Source organism: Psittacula echo, assembly GCF_963264785.1.
Source record: "Psittacula echo genome assembly, chromosome: 1".
Lineage (NCBI taxonomy): Eukaryota > Metazoa > Chordata > Aves > Psittaciformes > Psittacidae > Psittacula > Psittacula echo.
The window spans coordinates 110,935,399-110,958,712 of NC_137735.1; the positions used below are offsets into that span (position 1 = coordinate 110,935,399).

The 23,314-nt window shown below is 36.8% G+C and overlaps 1 protein-coding gene across 2 annotated transcripts; it reads left to right on the forward strand.

Moving 5' to 3' along the window:
• The first annotated feature begins 4,044 nt into the window (after positions 1-4,044).
• MRPS35 (mitochondrial ribosomal protein S35) lies at positions 4,045-22,589 on the forward strand. Of its 2 annotated transcripts, XR_013956810.1 has the most exons (10): positions 4,045-4,218; positions 5,850-5,893; positions 6,666-6,833; positions 7,235-7,295; positions 8,485-8,624; positions 10,533-10,642; positions 11,256-11,325; positions 20,675-20,968; positions 21,779-21,832; positions 22,478-22,589. XR_013956810.1 is itself a non-coding variant. In XM_080617637.1 (8 exons), exons 1-8 carry the CDS (start codon positions 4,071-4,073, stop codon positions 20,951-20,953), a joined length of 1,020 nt encoding a protein of 339 aa, XP_080473763.1. In that variant the 5' UTR covers positions 4,045-4,070; the 3' UTR covers positions 20,954-21,105. The 2 variants fall into 2 exon arrangements, 1 of the variants encoding a protein (XP_080473763.1); XM_080617637.1 differs by lacking the exons at positions 21,779-21,832; positions 22,478-22,589 and having other exon boundaries at positions 20,675-21,105.
• The last annotated feature ends 725 nt before the right edge of the window (positions 22,590-23,314 follow it).

Consider the following 23,314-nt stretch of genomic DNA (forward strand, 5'->3'; position numbering starts at 1 on the left):
AATTTCATGACTCGTGAAACATGGTTCATCTAATTTTCAAATGCACAAATTTCTATTGTGCCACTTACTATTATTATAATAATATAATAATAATTTAATAATATATTATAATTATTATTAAAAATGCCACTGTGGGCTGTGTGTGCTATGGAAGTGTATGTTGCTCTCATTTGCACAGAGCAGTGATCTGTTTGGTTAATAGTTTTATGGTAAAGACAATGTTGGGCCCAACAAAATAAGATCTGATATTCAAGAGTTTGAGTGATCCATAGCAGAAAGGAAATAACTCTGAGATATAATGGATTCAGGCACCATTGTTCTTAACCTCACTTGTTAGACAATAATCACACACTGTGATGAAATAATTGTGACAAAGTACAAAACCTTGCTGATTTCACTGTCATTTCAGTAGGCTTTTGGAAAGATGAGAATTATTAAATTGAAATATTGAGAATAAGGAGAAGTTTATATCATGTGGGTGCATTTTCTAACATGGCATTATAATACTGATTAAGAATATTTTGTTTATTGAAAGCAGAATCATAAGCTCCTGAACACGTTTGCCATTTTAGGCACTATGGTAAATCAAGCAACAATTATAATACATTCCATGGGACTTATTTTTTACAATGGTAAAGCCAAATTCTGCTGATCTCATGTTATTCTACCTAGACAGTAGAGAACAGCTTGATCTAAAGTTTAAGGTGTGTTTGGTCTTTTAAGTTTAGTGCCGTTTACTTAGGTCAGCAGAATTCTTAAGGTAATTATAATACATCTTCATAGAAAGCCATAGTATTTTTAATACCTCCATAAAAAGAATAAGAACACTAAAAAAATTATACAAACTAAAGTGCTACCACATAGCGCAAAGTATCCCTTGATATGCTTATGTTGCATAAAAGACAAAATTACTGATTGAAATATTGTACCTATGCTAATTAATGAAGAGGTATCAGATAGCAGTCATGGAGAGCCTTCAAACAATAAGAGACAATATAAATTCTTGTAGAGTGAACCTCAGCTGTTACTTGATTCCTATCTTCAATTATATTAAGTGTCCTAGCATTGTTCTATTGGGTTTGTTTAAATCATTAGCAATGCACTGGATGAGAAGGACGCTTTTATTGGTACTGAGGTTGCAACAGAATATCATTAAAAGCAGATCCTTATAACAGGTATATTTGAAAAGATTGATAAAAATGTAACTATTTCTCCAGGAGAGACTTTTTACGTAGGAGTTGTGTGTTATAACTGAAGAGGAAGTAAGGAAAGTTGACAAAGATCCTAAGTGCAGGATAAGTGCAGTTGCACATTTTACATTTACATGTATGAGTTTAGAAAGTCAGATATTCTATTAAAAAGATTCCCACAAAACTTCTTTCTGTAGGCTTTTTTATACTACCTTTAATTGACTACCAAGGTGATACTAAAGAAAAGTAAACTAAACTTGAAATTCTTAATGTCACAGGTCCACATTACCTTCTCTTTCTGTACTAATCTGGAGCCCAAGGCAGCAATTCTTCTGAAATTATACATCTCATTCCCAAATGGAGAATAATCTTAGCAAGAAATCTCCTATTTCCTCTATGTCCTGTAATCTAAGACAACTGTCTATTACTTTCTCTGGTAGCTCTAAATTCTTTACTTATTCTAGAGTATGTGCAACATGATCAGAAAGTCAGGCTTCAGTATTCATAATCTATTCTGCATAGACTTTAAGAGCTCGAGCACAGAGAGGCTGACCAAGTGTCTTCCCTTTGTGTTCCTGGCGATCGAATTAACCCAGGCTGACTTAGCTTAGTACAGGCAGAAGGGTATATAGCTACCTGGTAATTACAATGCCACCGCTCTGTGAACTCAGAATGTTAACCAGGGGTGGGATTCAATCATAGTAGAAAATTCCCTCTTTCCCCAGTGAATTTTTACTTATTGGTCATGTGAAATTAAATCTCACTGGAAAAATTAAAGATAAACCATAATCTCTTACTGAGAGAGATGACAGAGCCCTTGTAAATGCTGGCTTTTTCACTAAGAAGATGGGAAAGAAATCACAAAAATTGAAGAAGAAAAATAGTAGTAATGTAATCTATGATTTAACTATATAAACACACACTTATCTAACACCTCCAATATGTTTCTGCTTATCTGAGTTTCTAAACATGTCTGTTCTTCTTCCCCAAATATAATTTTTGCAAAATCATGTTTCAAATAAAAATGAAGTGGCTTCAGTTGTACTGTAACTGGAAGGGCTTTTCAAAATGTATGTGCATCTTGAAAGAAGGAACACTTGTATGCTAACAAGGTATGCAAAGAATGTATCCTGAGGCCAGTCTATAGGTCTGTTGGTCTCTAGTTAATGAGCTTGTAAGTGGATCACTATAGCAGTAGTGTTATGAATATCTGTTTAACCTTAACTAGCTTCTCTGTGATAAAATTAGGCTATTGCTCATGAAAAAAAAAAAAAAAAAAAAAAAAACACAAACATTCAGATGAAGCATTTAACTCTAAAAATACAGATTATGCTGGTTATTATTTTTTTGGGGACTTCTGGTAAAGCTTGCTAGGGTGACAAAACATTAAATAAAAACAAAAATGGCCACAAACGTTTATTAATTGAAGAGTAACATCTCCAAAAATAGTGTGTGGCAGGTTTTTCCCTGCTTTTATAAGAAATCAGCTTGCTGTGTGTGGACTGGATTTTTTTTAGGTACACATCTGTTGGAGAAGCCACACAAGATGGAATGGAAAAAGAGTCCAATGGAAGATTTTGATCAAAACTTAGTGGCTGTGGAGATCCTTCTCATTCTAGTGCATTTCCTAGCCTATTCCTGTAAGTCTTCATTTCTGTAGCATCAGCAATTCACAAGCAAGAGGTAACACATGGTGATGAATCAGCTGAATATGACGAGTTCAGGAAAGACACTCTGGATCTGGGGCACTTCAGTTTTATCCACCTTTTAGAAATGTGGGGCTGTGTTTAGCTTGGCTGAGTCAAAGAAATCTAGACAAAGAAATCTGTGATGAGACACAACTCGGTCTGCTTAAAAGTAGCTGTAGAAAAGAGGCTGGTTTGACAATAAGGGTTAAGGAGGAAGTTGTGATTCCTGAGAGCTCTTTATTCTACCAACTTGAACATCCCATACATGTTTCTTTAAACCTTCTGAAGTAGACAATTTGATGTTCACTTTAGTAAACGTTAACACGAACAGCACTGTGTCTAGAAAGAGCCTTGGGCAATGCTATAGTGTGAGGTGTTCCTGCCCATGGCAGGGGTGCTGAGACTAAGTGGTTTTAAGGTCCTTTCCAACCCAAACCATGCTACAATTCTATGCTATATTAATAATGCAAGGGTAAAATACATTACGGGTAAGTTGTAACCTGAAGCAAATAGATGAAAAGACAAGAAATCTTTAAGCATGGCCAGGGATACGAGTATATTGCTATAAAGAACACTAACTCTTGCATACAACAGGTGCTAAAAAGTAGAAGAAAGCTGTCATCGAAAAAAACCAGCAGTTTAGTCCAGGTTCACACAAGGCTGAACCTGTTTGCATTTTGCTAAAGAAAGGCAGGGAGATTGCTTCAGGAGTAAGCTGGCGGAGCTAGTTCCTGTTTTGAAGATACAAAGAGCATTCAGGGACTGAGAACTTGAATTTTTATTTGCAAGAGGAAGAAACTGACTTCGTGAAAAGAGCCACCTGCACAAACCCCGATCACTCCCCTTTGGCCACAGCCTGCAATCCGGCGGGCACCCTCAGCAGCGGCGGGAACTACATGCACTAGGATGGCGGAGGCACCACACAAGGGGCCTACAGCACTCTCTTCTCCTCCTTCGCTATCCAGCCTGCTCTCTGGGATCGTAAGCTCACTACCATGGTTTCGTCCCTCCCCTGGAGCCTCACTGGGCTCCGCACCTCCCCTTTCCTCGCCGACCGCAGCACGCCCGCTCCTATCTTCCTTGAGGGCGGGGAACTGCTCCCGTTCGCCTTTCCAGCTGCTGTGGCCCGAGCCGGCTACCATCGTGACGCGACGTTGGTTGTGGGGGTAGCCTGTGTGCGGCAGGCTCCAAGATGGCGTCCGTCAGTGGCGCGGCGTTGGGTGGTTGCTGGGTCGTGCTGTCCCGGTGCCGCGGGATGGTTGTGGTCGCGCCTCGCTTCGGGGCCGTGGCTTATTCCTCTGCGCCTGCGGTGAGCAGCAAGGAAGGACAGCAGGGGGAAGGTGAGAGCAGCCAGGCATACGTTGCGGTGGCGGCAGGGGTGCAGCCGTATGGGGCTGGGGGATTCCGGGAGCGGGCTGAGAGCTCAGGCCCGTGGCCCTCCTTCCTGCCGACTGCAGGCCGCTCTGATTAAGGCGTTTTGTTTGCAAGTATTTGCAGGAGGGGGTTTATTTTATCTTTAAAGTCTTTTGTGATTACGGTTATAAATTTTGGCTGTGGAAATGAATAGCATGAAGACAGAAGTAAGCAACTTGGTGTTTGCTAGACACTGCTAGATTCAAAGGATCATAGAATCGCGGACTGTTTTGGCTGTAATGGACCTTGAAGATCATCCAGTTTCAACCCCCGGCCGTGGGCAGGAACACCTTCCACTACACCATGTTGCTCAAAGCCCCTTCCAGCCTGGCCTTGAACACTGCCAGGAATGGGGCAGCCACAGCTTCTCTGAGAAGCTTGTGCCAGGGCCTCACCTCCCTCATAATGAAGAATTTTTTCGTAATATCTAATCTAAATCTCCCCTCTGTCAGGTTAAAGCCGTTCGCCCTTGTCCTGTCTCACACGCTTTTGTGAAAAAAGCACTCTCCAAATTTTTTGCAACCCCCCTTTAGGCACTGAAAGCTGCTATAAGGTTTCCCTAGAGTCTTCCGTTTTCCAGGCTGGAAGACCCCAGCTCTCTCAGTCTGTTTCCATAAGGGAAGTGCTCCAGCCTTTGGAGCATCTTTGTGGCCTTCTCTGGACTCACTCCAACAGGTCTTATGTTGGGGGCTTCAGAGGTGGACACTCAGGATTACAGTGGACCTGCAGCATATTGCCTGTTTTTAGGTATTGCAAATAAGAATTTCACATTTTCTTATGACATGTGCACTCACGTTGAACATTTGATGTCATGCCTGGCCTCAAACTGGAGCTTCAGGATGTTCTGAGGTCAAATGGAAACTTGTTTGCCAGGTTTGTAGCAACATTCTTCCCAAGGCTGAGTGGGCATTTGTCATCTGTGGATTCAAGAGCAGGCTAGGCTGCAGAAAGAATCTGTTTTACGTTGGAGGACATGGCACTACAGAAGTAAAATGTCTTCTGCCCTGAAATTGTAGGTGTTTGTAACAGAAATAAAGAGATTGATATGAATGAAGTGTGTCTGTTTGTGAAAGCAGTGCAAAAACAACAGATAAAGGGGTAAAAGAATGCTGCGTATTAGTTGTTGCAGAGCCCCATATGTATTCTTCAGTTTAGATTTGTATATAGAAAGAAGAGGAGGAACAGAATTGTATCTATAAGATACTTAGACAAGGAAAACAAAATAACTGAAATTCACGAGTCTTTCCAAGGCTTATGTGGGGTAGTGAAGCAAGTCAAATTAATGGGGCAGAAAGAACCCAAACATCCACTCCTAAATCCCATTCAGTGTTTTTTGCTGAATACATACTGTATTCTAATGTAGCAATAATTAAAAAGCAAATCCCAAGTTCAAATAGGATACTTGAAAATAGTTGTAATCAGATTCACCTTTGTTTGTCTGAGTATTATAAAGGCCACGTTGTTTTGGTTGGTGTTTTTTTTGGAGGGGGAAGGCCTGAAAGTGTTTAAATTAGAGTATAATTGTATTGAAAATGTTTCTCTTTTTTTTTTTTTTCAGCTTTAGCAAGAAGAAGAGGCAGGACACAACAGTTCGTAAGATCAGTAAGCACTGAAACTGTTTGCCGTTAACTGAGGTGTTTGAGAAAGTTTTCTAAGCTGTATGTCTTAACAGTTTGTATAGGAACCCCTTCTGCAGTCAAAGCCTGGTGAAACAATCCACTGTGATTATCCCAGAGCCAGCACCTAGATCTTGAATGTCCCAGCTGTTTTCAGTCCATGTTCTTATAAAGGCAAAATCATTAACAGTAACAAGCTAAGGGTTACTCTGTATTGACACTTTTTACTGCAGGTCTTAAAAGTAACTTAAAGTTGCATTTAAAATAAAACCAGAAATTTTAATGTTGTTTTTAGTTTGAGTTTACAAGATTTGTAGTGGTTGCTTTCTGGCATAACTAAAACATCTAGTTTTGTGCATAAGTGAAATTGTTTTTTAAAAGTAGGATTAAAATTCATACCTGAATATTTAAGCATTGGGAATTTTCTTATTTATTCCACACATAAATTTCAAAAGTAGTGTATTAGGTGTGATTTTGAAAGGTAAATAGTAAAAGTGGACCTGGCACATACTAAATGTATGTACTTCTTTCTAAGCATTTCTGAAATAAAATGCAATTGAAGATTGGGAAAGACCTGCTGCCTAGGCTGTCTTTTAAAAATTCCTTTACAGATGAACACTAACTTTTGATGTAAAGGTGTCTTGAAATTTCTAGCTGTGGAAATTTATTCCTGTAATAACTGGGGCATGTTTCGCTTCTGCTTTGTCTCAAAAAAACCCATGTCTCCCATCAGACTTTTGTAATTTTCAATTTATTAGCATATACCTCCCAGAACTGAGAAGATGGCTGTTGATCAGGACTGGACCAGTGTTTATCCAACAGCAGCTGTGTTTAAACCTGCCTCTGTGCCTCTCCCAATTCGAATGGGTTACCCGGTGAAGAGAGGAGTGCCTCCACCAAAAGAAGGCAACTTAGAACTTTTGAAGGTAAGACACATGTCATTGGTATGTGCTAACTTTTAAATTTATTATTATTCACTAAGACTGCGCTGCCTTGATTGGAATATTTGTATTGGATACTGTTTTCTAATATTAAATAGGATAATATTCTTAATTTCTAAAATAAATGGTAACAAATACAAGTGTAATTAATGCACCAAATCAGGAGATTTTTTTTATGACTATCATGCCTGTACCTTTGTAATGGGGCTAACTTAAATCTTTTGTTAAATTGGGCTGGAGAATAGTCTTCTTACCTGAATATTTTATTAAGGGTATTCTACTGCCTTAACAAAAGTTGAAAGTATGATCAGATTTCAGTAATGCCTCTTTATTTATAAACAGACAAAGAGCTATTATTTTGGTAACTCTTCATATGTCTGTTTCAGATTCCCAATTTTTTGCATCTTACTCCTCCTGCAATTAAGAAACACTGTGCAGCTCTTAAAGGTGAGTTTTTGGTTTGTTGTTGGGTTTTTTTTGTTTGTTTGTTTATTTTTGGTTGTTTTTTGTTGTTGTTGTTTTTTTTTTAATTTTTAATTTTTACTGTTTTTAAAAACCATCTCTCAGAATTTTAAGACAATGCAAAAGGTAACTATGCCCAATGAAACAGAAGGTGAGACATGGTCCACCTCTGAAGCTGGTTATTTGTCAGGCTTTGGATAGTGTTGTATGCTTGCTTGTTGCTGTATTGAGTCCTACAGGACAAAGGCAACTACAGAGTCCTACATCTGGAATGGAATAACAGTACAAGCATGGCAAACAGCTAGAAAGAAGCATTGTGGAAGAGCCTTCTGGGCATTTGAAAATTGAACATGAGTCAGTTGTGTGCCCTTGTGGCAAAGGAAGCTAACTACATACTGGATTTTATTAACAAGAGTGTAGTCACCATATTCAGAAAAGTAATTCTTTTCCCTCTGTTGAGCATTGCATCCAGTTCTGAGATCCCCAGTACAAGAGAGTACCTGCTAGAGAAGGGCTACACAGATGACCAGAGGAATGGAACACCTCTCCTATGAAGAAAGGCTGAGAAAGTTGGGGTTGTTCAGCATGCAGAAGAAAAGGCTCTGGGGGAACCTTATTATTGCCTTTCAGTATATAAAGGGGGCTTATAAGAAAGGTGGGGAGAGACTTTTTACCCAGGCCTGTGGTGACAGGTCAAAGGGCAATGATTTTAAGCTGGGAGAGAGTAGGTATTTAGATTGGACATAAGGAAGGCATTTTTTACAGTGATGGTGTTGACATTGGAAGAGCTTACCTAGAGAAGCTGTGGGTGCCTCATCACTGGATCTATTCAAGGCCATGTTGGATGGCCTTGAGCAGCCTGATATAGTGAAAGATGTCCTTGGCTATGGCAGGGGGTTGGTCTTGGTGATCTTGAAGGTCCCTTCCAACCTGAACCATTCTGTGATTCTATTTGGCAATTGTGAGACTGCATCTGGAGTACTGTGTCCTATTTTGGGGAATCCAGTACAAAGAAAGACATTGAAATACTGGAGCAAGTTTAGCAGAGACTCTGCCATTATCTAAATGAATACAGTTTCTATAAATAGAACTTTTTAAAGGATGCATTGCAATAAATTTGAAAAATCCTCAAACAAACCAACAGGTATTAGAGTGTTTTCTCTTTATTATGCAGATTTCTGCACTGAATGGCCAAGTGCTTTGGACAGTGATGAGAAATGTGAACAGCATTTTCCTATTGAAATCAAAACAACAGATTATGTTTCTTCAGGGACATCTATTCGTAATCCCAAAGCAAGAGTGGTGACTTTAAGAGTAAGTAGTATTTTTGATAAACAGCCTAACAGCCTTTTTTTTTTTTTTTCCCCAAAACCTTAGTGCAAGTATGATATGTTGTAAGGAAATGAGGGAAACGGTTTACTGAATGTCTGAATAAAAAGCAGTGGATTTCCTTAAGCATGTTAGAACTGAGGTTGTAAGGTTATGGATGTGTGTTTATAACTGAAGACTAAGCTCTGATATATAAACAAAATATTGTAACTTCTGAAGAATCTATTTATAGAGGGATGTGTAAGTGCCTTTGTACTCAATGTCTTGCTTAGACTCTCTTATTCCTAATTTATAGAGTCCAGAAGTGCACAGGTATTGAAAGATGGGTCATATGAATGTGGTACCATTACTATGTATAGATTTGGCAAGCCTCCAGGCATCAGTGTGTATGTGGTAGGAGAGGCAGCCTTCTAATCATAGGATCATGGAATACTTGAGGTTGGAATGATGCTCAGGAATTTTCCAGTCTGACCTTCTGCTCAAAGTAAGGTAGGTATGAGATCAAACCAGGTTACTTGGGTCTTCTTCCAGTTGCATCTTGAAAACCTCCAAGGTTGGAGGTGGCACAGCCTCTCTGGACAACCTGTTCCAGTGCTTGCCTGCCCTCATGGTAGTAAAGTTAGGATTGTGCTGTGTAGTTAAACATGTTTTCAAGATGAGATTTGAGCCTATCTTAAGAGCAGCAGCAGTCAGTGCTAGTTGTGTTTTTACTCTGTCAGTATACAAGTTCGAATACTGCATGATACCATATGCTCATAACACATCTAATCATGGTGACTTTGAGCTGTAGTAGTTCATTTTGTCTGTAGGAGTCTCCACTTTCCCTTTATATTGTGAAACCTTTGGGGCTGAAATTTAATACAATCTGTCATTGACTTAAATAGACATTTCACACCACTGTTAGCAATAACTTCACCATCCCCTTATAGTCATTGCATACCAGAGTTTAGCCTTTCTGATTTGTCTCCTAATTCAGATCCCTGGTCCAAGAGCAAGGTTTCACAAATTTGTAGGCAAATTAGTAAGAGACTACTATTAGGTCTTCATGTTTTTAATATTCCTTGGCAACTCTCACTTAATAGAAATTCATGTTTCCAATACCATGTATATTTAGACTGTTAAAGTTCTTGGCCTTCTTATTTACTATTATGTAAACAGATAGTTAAAACCAGCTTGTTTTACTTGTCATACTCATTGCACACAGAAACTAGTGTCAGACTAACTTGGTGGGTTTGTTGTGGTTTTGTGTGTTTTGTTTTTTTTTCAAGGGGGGAGGATGTTTTTTAAATACATAATAGTTCTTTGTTGTATATCGTATGTTTGTGGGTTTGCTGCTATTGGAACAGAAGACAAGCCATTCACATTATTGTTTGATCAATATTATATTGTCATCTGTGTGCATCTTTGCATACTTCTGATTAACTCCCAATAATTGTTTTGAGGATTCTGATTTGCTGTCTATTGAATTGGTGTCTGTCTTTCTCTTTTGGATGCTTGTAATAAAGATCTTTGGTATATCTTAGTATTAACTTTACTGATATGTATTTGGGAGAAAAAAACAAGGATTTTTTTTTTCCATATGAAGTACATGTAAATATGCAATACAACTACAGACTAAACTGACAGCTCTTTTTTTTGCTCTGAAAGAAAGTTTGAGTAGAAATACTCTCCCCCAGCCGCTCTGGCATTTGGATGAAAAAAATTTATTGTTTGAATATTCATATTATACTTCTGTTGTGTTAATACTTCTGATGTGATACAATCAGAAGAAATTCTGCAAATGCGTATTTAATAGCTCTTGATCAAAGATGTGTCTAACTATCTCAAAATATTTTCTGGGTGCAGAGATTGGATTTATTCAGTAATTAAAGGTGTTTTCTCTTGTACTTGAAGGTTAAACTTTCAAACTTGAATTTGGATGACCATGCAAAGAAGAAGCTCGTTAAACTTGTAGGAGAGCGGTACTGTAAGGATACAGATATCCTCACAATTACAACAGACAGGTATGGTTACAAGAAGGAAAGAATATGCCTGTAGTCACAGTATAGAAGGGACTGGGTGTCTTCTCAGCAGAAGGTTTTGATGACTAATTTTAAGAAAAACACTGGTTTTGCAGGACTATGTCTTATCCCAACAGAATTTACTGGTGGTCACGTTTTGACTTACAGCTACATTGATGGAAACTTTTCTTCTTAAATTGTTGGCTAGGTCTGTTCTGAACTGTATTTCATAGCTGTTTTCACCAGTCATGCTCCTTCATTCAGATCTGGCGGAAAAAAATAAATCTTTTTTTAAGAGAGTTCAGACTCCCTTACGTTGGATTCCATTTTGGCACAGAGGGCAAACAGGTTTTTAATGTTTCCTGAAGATCTGTAAACTCTTGCATTTTGTACACTTTCCTGCTGACTTGCAGATGCCTGTTCTTCTTTGTTCTTAATATTCATGCCTTCATGATGTTATTCTTGTTAAGTGTAATTCAGAAATACATGTGAATCAAATACAAACTTCCTAAGCTTCCTACATTAAAACTTAGAAATTTTAATGTTAACATTTCATTCAAAAGTATGCTACAGTGGCTTGATTTCAGAAAGACTAGCTTTGTTTTTGAACTTTCAGATGTCCACTAAGAAGACAGAACTATGATTATGGCATGCACCTCCTCACAGTTTTGTACCATGAATCCTGGGTAAGCAATTGTGAATAACTTGCTCTCTAATGCACATGCATGCTCTCTCTTCAGTTGTAAAAAGTTCCATGACTTTGTGCAGCTTCAGGTAAGTTACCTTAGATTATTTTTCCTCTTCCACCACACTTTTTTTTAATTTAACCAAGCTGAGTTGCATATGTTTGAATCTCAATTCCCCAGTCAGCTTAGGGTACATTAATTTTTATCTTCACAAATGCTATCCTGTTTGTATACATAGTTTGCCTATTTTCAGAAGTTCTCTAGTTTTTGACCTTAGTATGCGATTCTTTCCCAACACTTTGTTTCTCACAACGAGTCTAAAAATGACCCTGAGCCTAATGACAAATGCCTTAATTCTCAGGATTCCTAAATATACCCAGCATGTTGGGCTGCCTATACACAATATTCAAATATGAATTACGTGTATCCAGAGAAATGGTGTACTCTGTGATTATCATGTGATCTATGCACTTTCTGCAGTGACAGCGTTTGAGGATGAAAACAAGTCTATTCCAAAGAAGCAGAGGGGTGTGTTACCAGCTTTAAAGCTATGAAAGCCAACAGCACAGTATCTACATTTTGCCTGATTTCAAACTCTTATCTGTTAATTAGAATCTGTCTTGGGCTTTTCCTAAGCTGCAGTAAATCATGGCTGTAACTTGGAAGTATTCTGCTTCTTAAATGCTCTTCCCTGAGGCTGGAAGAAGTGAGGAAGGGCTGCTTTTCTGAGCTCCCTTTTGCTCAGGAATGGGACATCCTTCACCACTTCTGTTATTTTTAGGATTTCATTACATCTGAGTTAGTGTCCCGAAAATACATAAAATTCTTGTAACTCTTTAGGTAAATACTTCTATCAAGGCAAGTGTAATTTAAACTTTTCTATGATCATTCCAGATATGACATGTTTGGAATTTTTTCCAGCAGTTTTTGTTAAATGGTTATGCATGTGAAATATCCATTGTAAATGTGTTAGATATTACTCCAGTTCATTGATAGTTTACTACAGTTCTTTGGTCCTCTAAATATAATAAGATATCTTTAGAACACAGATCTTTCTTTTACCATGAGTTGTTGAGATTTGCCTTGTGTGTTTTTGTGGTTAATAGTAGTGGTTGTAAGTATTGCCTTCCACAATTTTACAGCCATTTTTAACAGAAAACAGGATAGCAGTCCAAAATGAAATTATTGTTGAAACTCCATAGTTATATTTTGGATAAATTAACTTTGTTTAAATGTAATACTTTATTAGTCACATTAGATATTTATATGTAATATATTTATATAATAAAATAATACTTTATTAGTCACACACACAGACAGTGAAAGCCTTCATCATCTGTATATTTCCATAGAAGTATTATTTTAACTAAGTTGTAGATGACTAGCTACTAAAATTAACTTTTCCTGTTTCCAGTTGTTCTATAGTATTTCAATTAAATATCTGTATTTAGCATTTTTATGAATTTTAGTGTTCTTGATTTCGATTTTTGCAGTGATGACATAAAAAACATAAGGAGAATGAGCTATATTTCTATTTCACTGGAAGTTGCCTTGAAGGATACATTTTGTAATTGTAGAATGCATCAAATTAAATTCAGATTGTACTAACATCTTAAAAGCTATATTTACTTGAGATTTCAAGTGCTTTGTTCACATGGATATTTTTCTCCCAAGCAGCATTACATTGCATTACAAATCTTAAATTAATGCTAGATCAGTTTCCAGTATTAAGCAATGACAAGAGAGCTAGACATTGCTTGCTTTATTAATTCCAGACGAACACCACATCTGCCCTTTGCTCTAGCATTACTTAGTGATGGAGGACACGGCTATGTGATATTGCTGTGTGCATATTCAGTGTGTATTGAATATGCGCAAGTCTCTTGCTCTTTTGTCACCTTTCAACTTCCATGTTAATATTTGATGAGTTCATTGATCACTTGTAATTGTCTTTGATTTCAATGAGAACTTAATGGTCTCCTGAGACATGATTTTTAATTTGTCTGACATGTTTTGTTTTGTGTGGTTTTTGCTTCCTTGTTTGGTCTGTTTTTCCCATGATCACTGGTAATGCCTTTTAATAACTTGCTGAAAGATAGTTTGATACATGCTGTAAGCCATAAGCAAACAATGTATGGTTTATTTTAATTTGTACAAACTTTAATGCTGGAGGGGGATGGATGGGAAGTGACCTTCCATGTAGTCAGTAACATCAATCCTTTTTATAGAACTGATTGCAAGACTTGCTGACTTTCCCAGCAGAGTAATGCCACATTGTTTTAATGCATGCGCGTGATGGAATTCAAGAAAAAGATGAGGGCGGTGTTCCATTCTTGCTAAGTGAAAGAAAAGCTGACTGCATGTAAATTTTGTCCTCAATCCTGAAAAGTTTGCCTACTGTTTCTCTTAGATGTGGCATAACTCTGTGATCTGTCTTAATAATGGATTACTAAATTTTGTGAACCATTGAAGATGTGACTATATAAAAGGAAAAATTGTATGCAGATATAAATCAGGAAATGTAGTTTCAAGTGTAATTATATTTTAATTGCTAGTGATGCATAATTTTATTAGTCACAAACTGGAGCATCCAAGTAGTTTAGGAACCTGAAACCTTTTTAAAAGAATGACAGTTCATTGTGGTTTTGTTGGGTATGTAGTGAACTATGAGGCTGTATGGAAAACTGGCAGCATATTGGCCAATTGATAGTATCTGCTTGGTAAGACAGCATGCTGTTTCTTGAGATGAATCTGAACAGTGAATGCAGTATTAATTAGGGGTCTACATATTGTGGTCTTGGTTCAACGTGTTTGAATTACAGGTTTGCTAATAGGCTGCCTCAATCTAATGGAAAGCTCAATTTAGTTGAAGTTTTTATTACTTACACAGATGCATAAGAAGTGAGAAGTGTACTAGAGTGATGCATTTGGCACCTTAGTTTTGATAAATGCAGATAGATACCAGGCCCATGAGTTTAATTATCATTAAAATATTCATATATTAAAATCTTAAGAATGTACATTTATTTTCTTATTTTAAAATACTAGGGGATCTTTTGCCTTTTGCATCCTGTTTAATAGTTTTCAGATTATTAATCAAATATTTGTGTTCAATTTGGGTTTAGAATGTGTTCAGTAGATACCTGACTTGTGCAATATGGTAAGGATTGGATTTACCTTCTTTGGACTTTTTCTGTGATTCCTTTCAAATTGTCCTTTAGGATTGTGCTTGGATTTATTTAATCAATGAAAGGGTGAAATATACTAGGTAGATTGTTAAACAGCAACTCAATCTCTTGTGTTTCTGTGATCTTTAAACCATGGTGCTTCTTGAATGCTGTAACATCTTCTAAACCTATTAAGTGGTGTTTAAAAAGCAAGAGTTTGCTGCCCTCAAGTGGTTAAAAAGATCATGAACTGATTTCTTCACGCTCCTCAGATTAATAGTTTATCACTAAAAAGTAAAAGTTCTGTTACAAGTTGAAAGCATAAAGGGAAACAAGTGGAGCAGGAAGTTAATTTCCCAGTAAGGAAAATCATTTATACTGCTTATAAAAGGGACAAAAGTTGCAAGCTGTTCTCCAGTGTGTTTCTTAAAGTAAAAGGTCTAATCTAACATACCAAGAATAACTGTGGAGTAATGCTGTACACACTTCTGAACTCTAGCTTTTTCTAGTAATGTGGTTATGGGAGTCTGGTAAAAAAGAATCAAGACTTAAAAAACAGTAAAAAAGAAGGAATATAGAAGTAGGGATATGTGGAAAGTGGCTGCTGAATGTGTACAGTAATAGCCAAAGGGTGTTCTGGGTGCATCTCTTTGCATTGTGTTTGCATTGTAGACGTTAATAGTACTTGAAATGAAATGACAGGGAAGTTGAAGTAGAAAGGGGAGGGAAGGAAAAAACGTGAAGAATGGACAGAGTGGCACTAGAGGCTTGAGTAAAATTTGTGAACCCCAAAGCTGTGTAGTTAGAATGAATTTGAGGGAACTGTCCCACATTTCTTTTGCATTCCTTTTTAAGTAGAGCATTCAACTGCAAACCACTGCTGGGGTGGGGAGTCGGTGTATGCATGCAGCTCAATGAATATTTTTGCATATTCATTGGTGATAATCCTAAAATACATTATGTAGCTTTTCTCTAGACCAGTTAGCACTTAAATTGTGTTGCCTTCTTTTCATCTACAGTCATTTTAAACGATTACAAGTAAGCTATTTCTTTTTTCACTTCAGGTTGTGCCAGTAGAACGTTGTAACAGTAGAATTTTGCAGTTTTCACTGCAGCAGTTTACCTTGTAATTCAGCCTAAAATATACGGTACAGGTCCACTTCTGAAACCTAAGCAGGTCTCTGGTTACTTAGGTTTCAAAAGTATACTTTAACTTCATATTCTGAACACTCATGATGTGACACATGGGTTAAGATGGAGGGTGGAAGGAGAAAATCTGAAGTCTTGCTGAAGCAATTCTCTCTGGGCAGCAGAAAATTCAAGGTTCATTGAATGAAAAGGAGGGCTGTAGCCAAGTGATTAGAGCATGTACCTGGGAGAGACAGATGTAGAGCTCTGGGCACCTTTTAGTATAACTGAAGACTGCTTAGTGTAAATCTCCTGACTTTGAGATCTTAGAATAATGAAGTGTGTGATATAATTATGCCCTTCCTACAATAGTGTTCTTTCTCAGCATGTCATTATATATGGTTTAAATAACACAAGCTGAGGCTGAAGTAAGGGTGGTCTGGAAATGTTGTAATATATACTTTGTTTTGAAGTATGTATTAAATTTCATTTTGCACTCACCAGTGCTCAAAAACTAACAACCCAAGGCTTCATCATTAATGCGAGTCAGAAAAGATGAAGGTAAGTGACACAGTAGATGTTAAATTTAATAAATATTCTCTGGTGATCTGAATTCAAACATATAGAATCAAAGGAAAAAGTTTTGCTGACAGGGAATCATTGCGTTGTAGTGAAAAAAGGTTAAACTTTTTTTTTTATGCTGTTGCCTGGAACCACAAAGGATAAAACAGTGAAGCAAAAGGTTGATTTCAAAATTGTCTTTGTAGCATTTCAGACTATAGTAGGCTTTGTGCAGTACCTTGTGTTTAAGCCTATATTTCTAGTTGCTTGAGAAACAAGTCACATTTTTGAAGCATAAATACAGTTTTTACAGGTGTTTAATTTTCAGTCTGAATGTCAGAGTGAAATGAAGCCTTAATCGGGCATAACAAAACACTCCATAAGATCAGAATCTTACAAACTGAGTTAGATAAATACCTTACAAATGACTCTGTCAGAGCCTGGATTTTCTAGAAAATACATGCAGCCACTTTGGCCAGAGGAGTGGGGTGTTGTCCTTAATTTATTAAAAGGCAATCTAGATAATGTTGACCTGTGAGAACACTTAAGTTAGTGACATAACCAGAGATTAAGCCTGTGAGTATCATTAAGTATGATAGCATCTCTTACTTCAATAGTATTTTTTGAGGCAAATCTCTTCTCTGCCTGTTCTCCTTTCTGTTTTGCATTTGTAACTTACTGGAATGTTTAGTCCTCACAGTATTTCTTGTGACACCTTGATGCTCTAGAGGATTTATCTACCCTGTGCTGTTGCTGTATTTATTCTAGGCTCTATAGAGTTTGAAATCTGACTTGCAACTTAAAGGACTTTCTTTCTCCTAAAAAAAAAAACCAAACAACAAAACAAACACTGACATACTTGGTCTTGCTAAACATAAACAGCATTAAATTTTTAAGTGTTCAAACCATTCACAAGGAAATTGACTTACAAGTCATGTTTTTAATTGCCTTGAAGATTTTTGTGTGCCACTTAAAAATTCTAGTTAAAACACTTTTTTCCCCAAAGAAACAGCAGAGGACTGATTTATACTGCGTCAGCACTTCAGATTAAGCACTATAAAGGCTTGTAAACCTTAAAAAATAACTGGCTTAAACTGTAGCATAAAAGATTTTATTTGAAACAAATCCTTATGTGGTTTATGACATTAAAAAAATATTATATTTGCATTTGGAAGTGTAAAAAAAAAAAAAAAAAAACCAACTTCCATGCCTCTTATAGTAATAGGTTTAGTTCCTTTGACTATATATGAAAAGTTTGCTGGTGATTTTGGTTTTTTTTTTTTCCCACCTCAGTTCTTACTGAAAGTTTTGGTATGAGAAACAGTTGAAATTATCAGCTTAGTGTATCTTTAGCCAGGTTGGTTATTGCCAGGTTGGTTATTACTTTCTGAGATTGTGTCTTACATGTGATAGAATGAAACAATCATTTTAAGTGAATTCATTGAAGAAAAATACATTCTTGATTTGTAACCTCATTCACTAAGTGGGGTTTCTAGAAAAACATCAGACAATGGCACACTTGTACTCCTTTTTTTGCAGACACATTCCCATTTGTAAGGCACTTTGTGCAGTGTTCACTAGCATTTTAAATTTGCAGGGGACAAAATCAAGTAACAAAACTTTGAGTGATGAAGACTTCATTTTTGAAGTTTCTTATATTGTCTCATTATTTTTCTTCATAACACTTTAAATAAAGTCTACAACACTTGTAACATTTCCACTATTTAGTTCATAGGTGCTTGTCTACCTACAGTGCTTTCTCAAATGAACATATAGTTCCAGATTCACTTTTTCTCTTGCAGTAAATCTGATTGGAAAGGTATTTAAGTTTTGCTCAATACAGTCAGTTTGCAAATATCTGGTTTCTGTTCAGTTTCCTGTTTGTGATGTATGTCTGGACTTGTGTACAGTAGGATAACTTTTCATTTTGAGGCATGGCCACCAACATTGCAGCAATGGATACTAGCTTTTTGTAGCAGGGCTGAGGAATGCATTTTGAAATCTCCCCCTACTGTCAAATCCCTTCCTGCCTCCCTTTTCCCCAGAAGTCAGTTTTTATTTTAAGACCAATTTTGACACGCCATTCTACTGGGAAGGATTCCAAGAAAGAAATACTGAAGAGATTCTTTGACCTCCTTTAAAACCTTACTCTGTATCACTCAAAAGAGAGAGGTAAATCTTAATCTGTTTATCAGCATGCATCTCCAAAATCCTGTAAGTTAATGTGTGCAGAGAAGGATTTTCCTGAAGAGATAAATGTAGTCTCATAACTGTAATTAGTTTTTATCTCTACTATAACTTAAAGGTGTTTAAAAGCCTCACAGTGATCTTTTGTTTGAACTTCAAACATGAGTTTGGTCCAGGGGTAACACCCATATTCCCTTACTTTTGAGAAACCTTATCCCTGTGAGAGAAGTTTTAGCTTTAAAATCCTTTTGGAGTTTAGGAAAAAAATGTCGTGGATAGCCATTATATAGATAAACAAAGGATATGTAAACCAGGATGATGTAGTTAATTTAAAACTATCTAAATCTCCACATTGAATTGCAGGATTTTTCAAAAGTACAAGGGGTACTCTCCTATACCCACTTGTTCCACTACTGTTTCAGCAATACAGGCTGTCCTTTATTTTTTTTTTTTTCCCCTCTAAATATTGAATGAGGTTCTTTCACTTCTGTGTTGTATTATGTCCAGGCTTTAATGTCAGTCATATGAGCCTTTTAGCAGTGTTAATCACTGTTTCTGACTAAACATTTGGACTTGGAGATTTAAAAGACAAACGATTCTGTTTACCAGTGCAGTATGCAGCATTTGTTAAAGTATTTTTAAATTCAGATAGAGACACCCAAGCACACAGGTGTCTAGGAAAAAAAATAACTCTGGGTCTTAATTAAAGGTTATTAAATATTGTGGTTTGACTGCAGCATCCTCGTTACTAGTGGACAGAGTACTTTTAATGAAAAACAACCCCCAAACCCACTCCCATAAAACCAAAGCAAAAAGAAACGAAACCCAACCCTCTCATGATTGCCAGATCTGTTTGGACTCTGCATAGTCTAGCTGAAAATTTACTTCAGAGCCCTTTCTGGCAGGGGATTTTAAAAAATAAAATCCACCTATCCATATGATGTAAATGATTTACTATAATATTTCCTTGAACTTACTCCAGGGAAAATATAATTTTTATTTAGATATGATTTCTACAACTGTAAGAAAAACATGAGCACCAAAAATATTTCAAATTGTGCTTCTTACATAGTTGAAATAAGGATACTGTGTTTACACCAGTAAAGTACTAAATAGTTACAAATATGCAAATAAATATACAATCTACATTATATAAAAATACAGATATATCTACAAAGCATATCTATTTACTAACGTACAATAAACATTCAATATACAAAATTTATGAAGAGCAGCTGCAGAAGCCAAGTATTTACAGGCACTGGGTTTATGTCTTCTGTGTTCAACTTCTCAAAGAATCATAGAATCAGCTCAGTTGGAAAAGAGCTTTAAGATCATCAAGTCCAACCATTCCTCCAGCACTGCCAAGTCCACCACTAAACCATGTCACTAAGGGCCTCGCATACATGGTTTTTGAGCACTTTCAGGAATGGTGATTCCACCACTCCCCTGGGCAGCCTGTTCCAATGTCTGAGCACCCTTTCGGTGAAGAAGTTGTTCCTAATATCCAGTCTAAACCTCCCCTGGTGCAGCTTGAGGCTGTCATCTCTTGTCCTATCACTCCTTATTTGGGAGAAGAGACCAACCCCCAACTTGCTCCATCCTCCTTTCAAGTATTTGTAGGGAGCGATAAGGTCCCCCTTGAGTCTTCTCTTATCCAGATTAAATAACCCCAGTATCCTGTCTACTATTACTGATTAGGTAAAAATTAGTGCCTTGCAGATAGAGATTCTTTCGAAGAGCAGTTTGTTTTGCAGGAAGAGGAAATAGATTGATTGGTGGTGCTTTTTCTTATGAGTCACAATTAAAACATTTCCCAAACAATGAAGGATTGCTGTCCCTCATCATCGTTACTCGATATGAGATGTCTTGAGTTGCATCTTATAGCCAGTGTAAATGTATCAAAATAATATGCTAGGAATGTAATAGCTAGGTGGCTACTTCCAAAGCTTGAATATTTAGGGTCATTTAAAATTATTACTTTTAGATGATTTGTTGTTATTCATCATGTCTAGTCTATAAGCTTTTTTTCCTGTTCTGACTCATCTAGTTATGTTTGCCAGATACATAAAGAACTTGCTAAGTGGGAGGAAGGAAACTCATTCTGCACAGAAAATGTATGGCATACAGGCACCTTTTGAATTTTGAGGCTTGAGTTACAAGCCCTGTACTTCAGAGGAGGGGAAGTATCTTCCATGACGAACGTAATTTTTAAAGTGAATTGGTATAGAGATAAGTTTCTTCCAATTATTGTAGCTTTGTTTCAGTCTTGAGTAGTTTTTAAGACAATGTGTATTTTCTTTCAGAAAATTGAGACGTGGGAGAGCGAGAAGGCTGAGGAAGACATGGAAGAGTATATTTGGGAAAATAGCCGCTCTCAGAAAAATGCCTTGGATACCCTACTTCGAATAAAAGCCTCAGAGAATGTCAGTAGTGTAACTAAGGAAGAGCTTCTTGCATCAGAAGTGGTTAAAAATTATAGAAACTCCGTAATTGCACTTAAAAATGAAGGTGAAACAGAAAATAACATGTCTCAGTATAAGGAATCTGTGAAGAAACTATTGAATATACAAGCATTACCATGAGAGTAGACTCTGCAGGTACACCTGATTGTTACAGAAATATTAAACTACTAGGTTAATATTTCAGTATGATATGGTTATATATTTATCCAGAACCTTAACCAAAATATGAAACTTTATGAAAAGTTAATTTCAATAGTAATCAAATTTTTCTTTACCACTTGACTTTCTTGTAAACATAATTGTCTTGTCCATGAATTTTGTTCTTTGAATAAAGTATGTTTTGAGTCATATTGGTGACTTGAACATTCTGTTCTGTGCTTTCTTAGTTTTGGAGATCCTGGTTCAGACCTCAGCTTAATCACATATTGACTTCTCACACAACTACTTTTGGCATATAACTTAGAGCAATATGTCAAAAACAATGAAATTACTTAGGTTCCTAGTTCATTAATTTAGAGTCTAAAAGTTAAGAACTCTAAATTTTCTAAATGCTTTTCAAATGTCAGTCATTTTTCTCTGTCTGTTCTCCCTGCCTGTAAAATGAAGATAATACTGCCTAAGTAACTTAACTCATGGAGGGGTGTTGAAGCACACTGAACAGTGTGAGGTTCTCTCAGTTGTCATTGTAAAGGCCAAGAAATACGCTAAGTAAAAATACCTGTCTCTAAAATGATGGAAAAAAATAAGGTAGTAAACGGGATGGAAGTGGGAAGGTGAACCAGCAGTTATTGTCAGGATGCCAGAGTACATAGGAAAGGAAAACTGATGAGTGTTGCTGAAACTGAGAACTGGTGATTAGTAAGGCAAGTATATATATCTTAAATATGGAATGGACTGAGTCTTGGTACCCTGAGGCCTGATGAGTTGTCTTTTCAATGTTGCCAGGCTCTTCAAGAGAAAACACATTTGTAGCACCCAGCTTACTGCTGTGAAGCAGACGTAAGTTAACTCTACTCTTGCTTTTATTGTACCTTCCTGGCTTACTAGGATTTCAGCTTAAGAGAGAAATTCCTCATTTTCTGGTAGGGGCAGAGGGAGGTTTTATTCATCAGACTTGAAGATTCTGCATACCTATAAAAGAAAGCATGTGTGGCCTTGCCAGCAACTCACTGAGAGGAAAAAGTGTTAACAATACTGAAAACTGAAGGGAACTGATTTCTGCAGTGTTCTGTGTTGCTTAACTCACTGCTAGGGTTTCTCATTGTTTTGTGTTTACATGCAGCCAGAGTGTATTTATTCCGATTTGCAAAACATTGTCTTTTTTGGAAATATTCTTATGTAGACATTGTTTTCATATGGCAGGAGACTGAGTTAATGCAACTTTTTACTCTTTATGAGAATTTGCATGAGCTGTAGCTAAGACTGAAAATGATTGTCATGTAACCCCAATTTCACACTTACCAACTGGATTACTTAGTAGTCCTTCCTTCTAGAGCTGTATTAATGTGAAGTTTAAGCAGAAGCTTAATATGAGGAGAGTTTCATCTGTTATCAGCTTGTTCCTTTATTAAGGGATTATGAGAGTAATACTTAAAATTCTTGTTTGAAATAGTACATGTATAATTCCTAATCTTTTTTTAACAGCCATGAAACCAAAATTACTGAGGAAGTAACTGCAGTTTGACTCAGGGAATGGTATGGATGGTGGAGTTGTGCCTGGCTTTATTCCAAAGGCGGTTTGGTTCTTGTATTGTACACATACGAAATTTGTTTCCTTACTTAGCTTTGTCAGTGCTTGCTTAAGGACTGGCATATTAGCAAACGTATGTAACTAACTTCTGTTTTGCAGTGGCATGTCTTGTACTAGACTGTCATATTTTAAGTAACTCAAACCCCCATAAACTTGCTTTTTCTCCATAGAGTTGTCCTTAATGTACTCGGCACATACAAGCACCTGATAAAGTCCTCTCTGCAACAGAGCATAATTCTGTTTTCCTTTGCTTTTCATACATTTTAAGAGGATCTAAGGAGAACTCCATATGAAAGTTGTAGCTAAAGTGACAATTTGACTTTACTAATAATAGTGACTGGTAGAAAGAATAGCACAGCAAAGGAAAATAATTTTTCATTTGATTGTATTATCATTTCATTAGCTTCACAACTAATTCATGGAAAACCTAAAATGCACAAGCAAGAATTCCTTCTGAAGTGTTCAAGTCTAGCTCACAGATGTGCTATAAATGTTTCCGGAAATACAGACGGGATAAAAGGTGTCTGCTGAGTGCCAGGACACTCTACTATCTCTACCAATAACAGATGACACCTACTGGCTAAGAACAATGTTGGGACTAATTCACTGTGTTCCCTAATCATGTCCAACAGTTACCATCAGAAATTAATTGTCAAAATACCAGTTTCCATATATCTGACTTCATGACACTATAGCTGTAGGAACACTTGGCCAACTGGCCTTAGAAATAT

Coding starts and splice junctions, on each gene's coding strand:
- MRPS35 (XM_080617637.1), top strand. CDS start 4,071: ATGGCGTCCGTCAGTGGCGCGGCGTTGGGTGGTTGCTGGGTCGTGCTG. Junction 5,894..6,665: donor CACAACAGTTCGTAAGATCA/GTAAGCACTGAA, acceptor TCAATTTATTAG/CATATACCTCCCAGAACTGA. Junction 8,625..10,532: donor CAAGAGTGGTGACTTTAAGA/GTAAGTAGTATT, acceptor TTGTACTTGAAG/GTTAAACTTTCAAACTTGAA.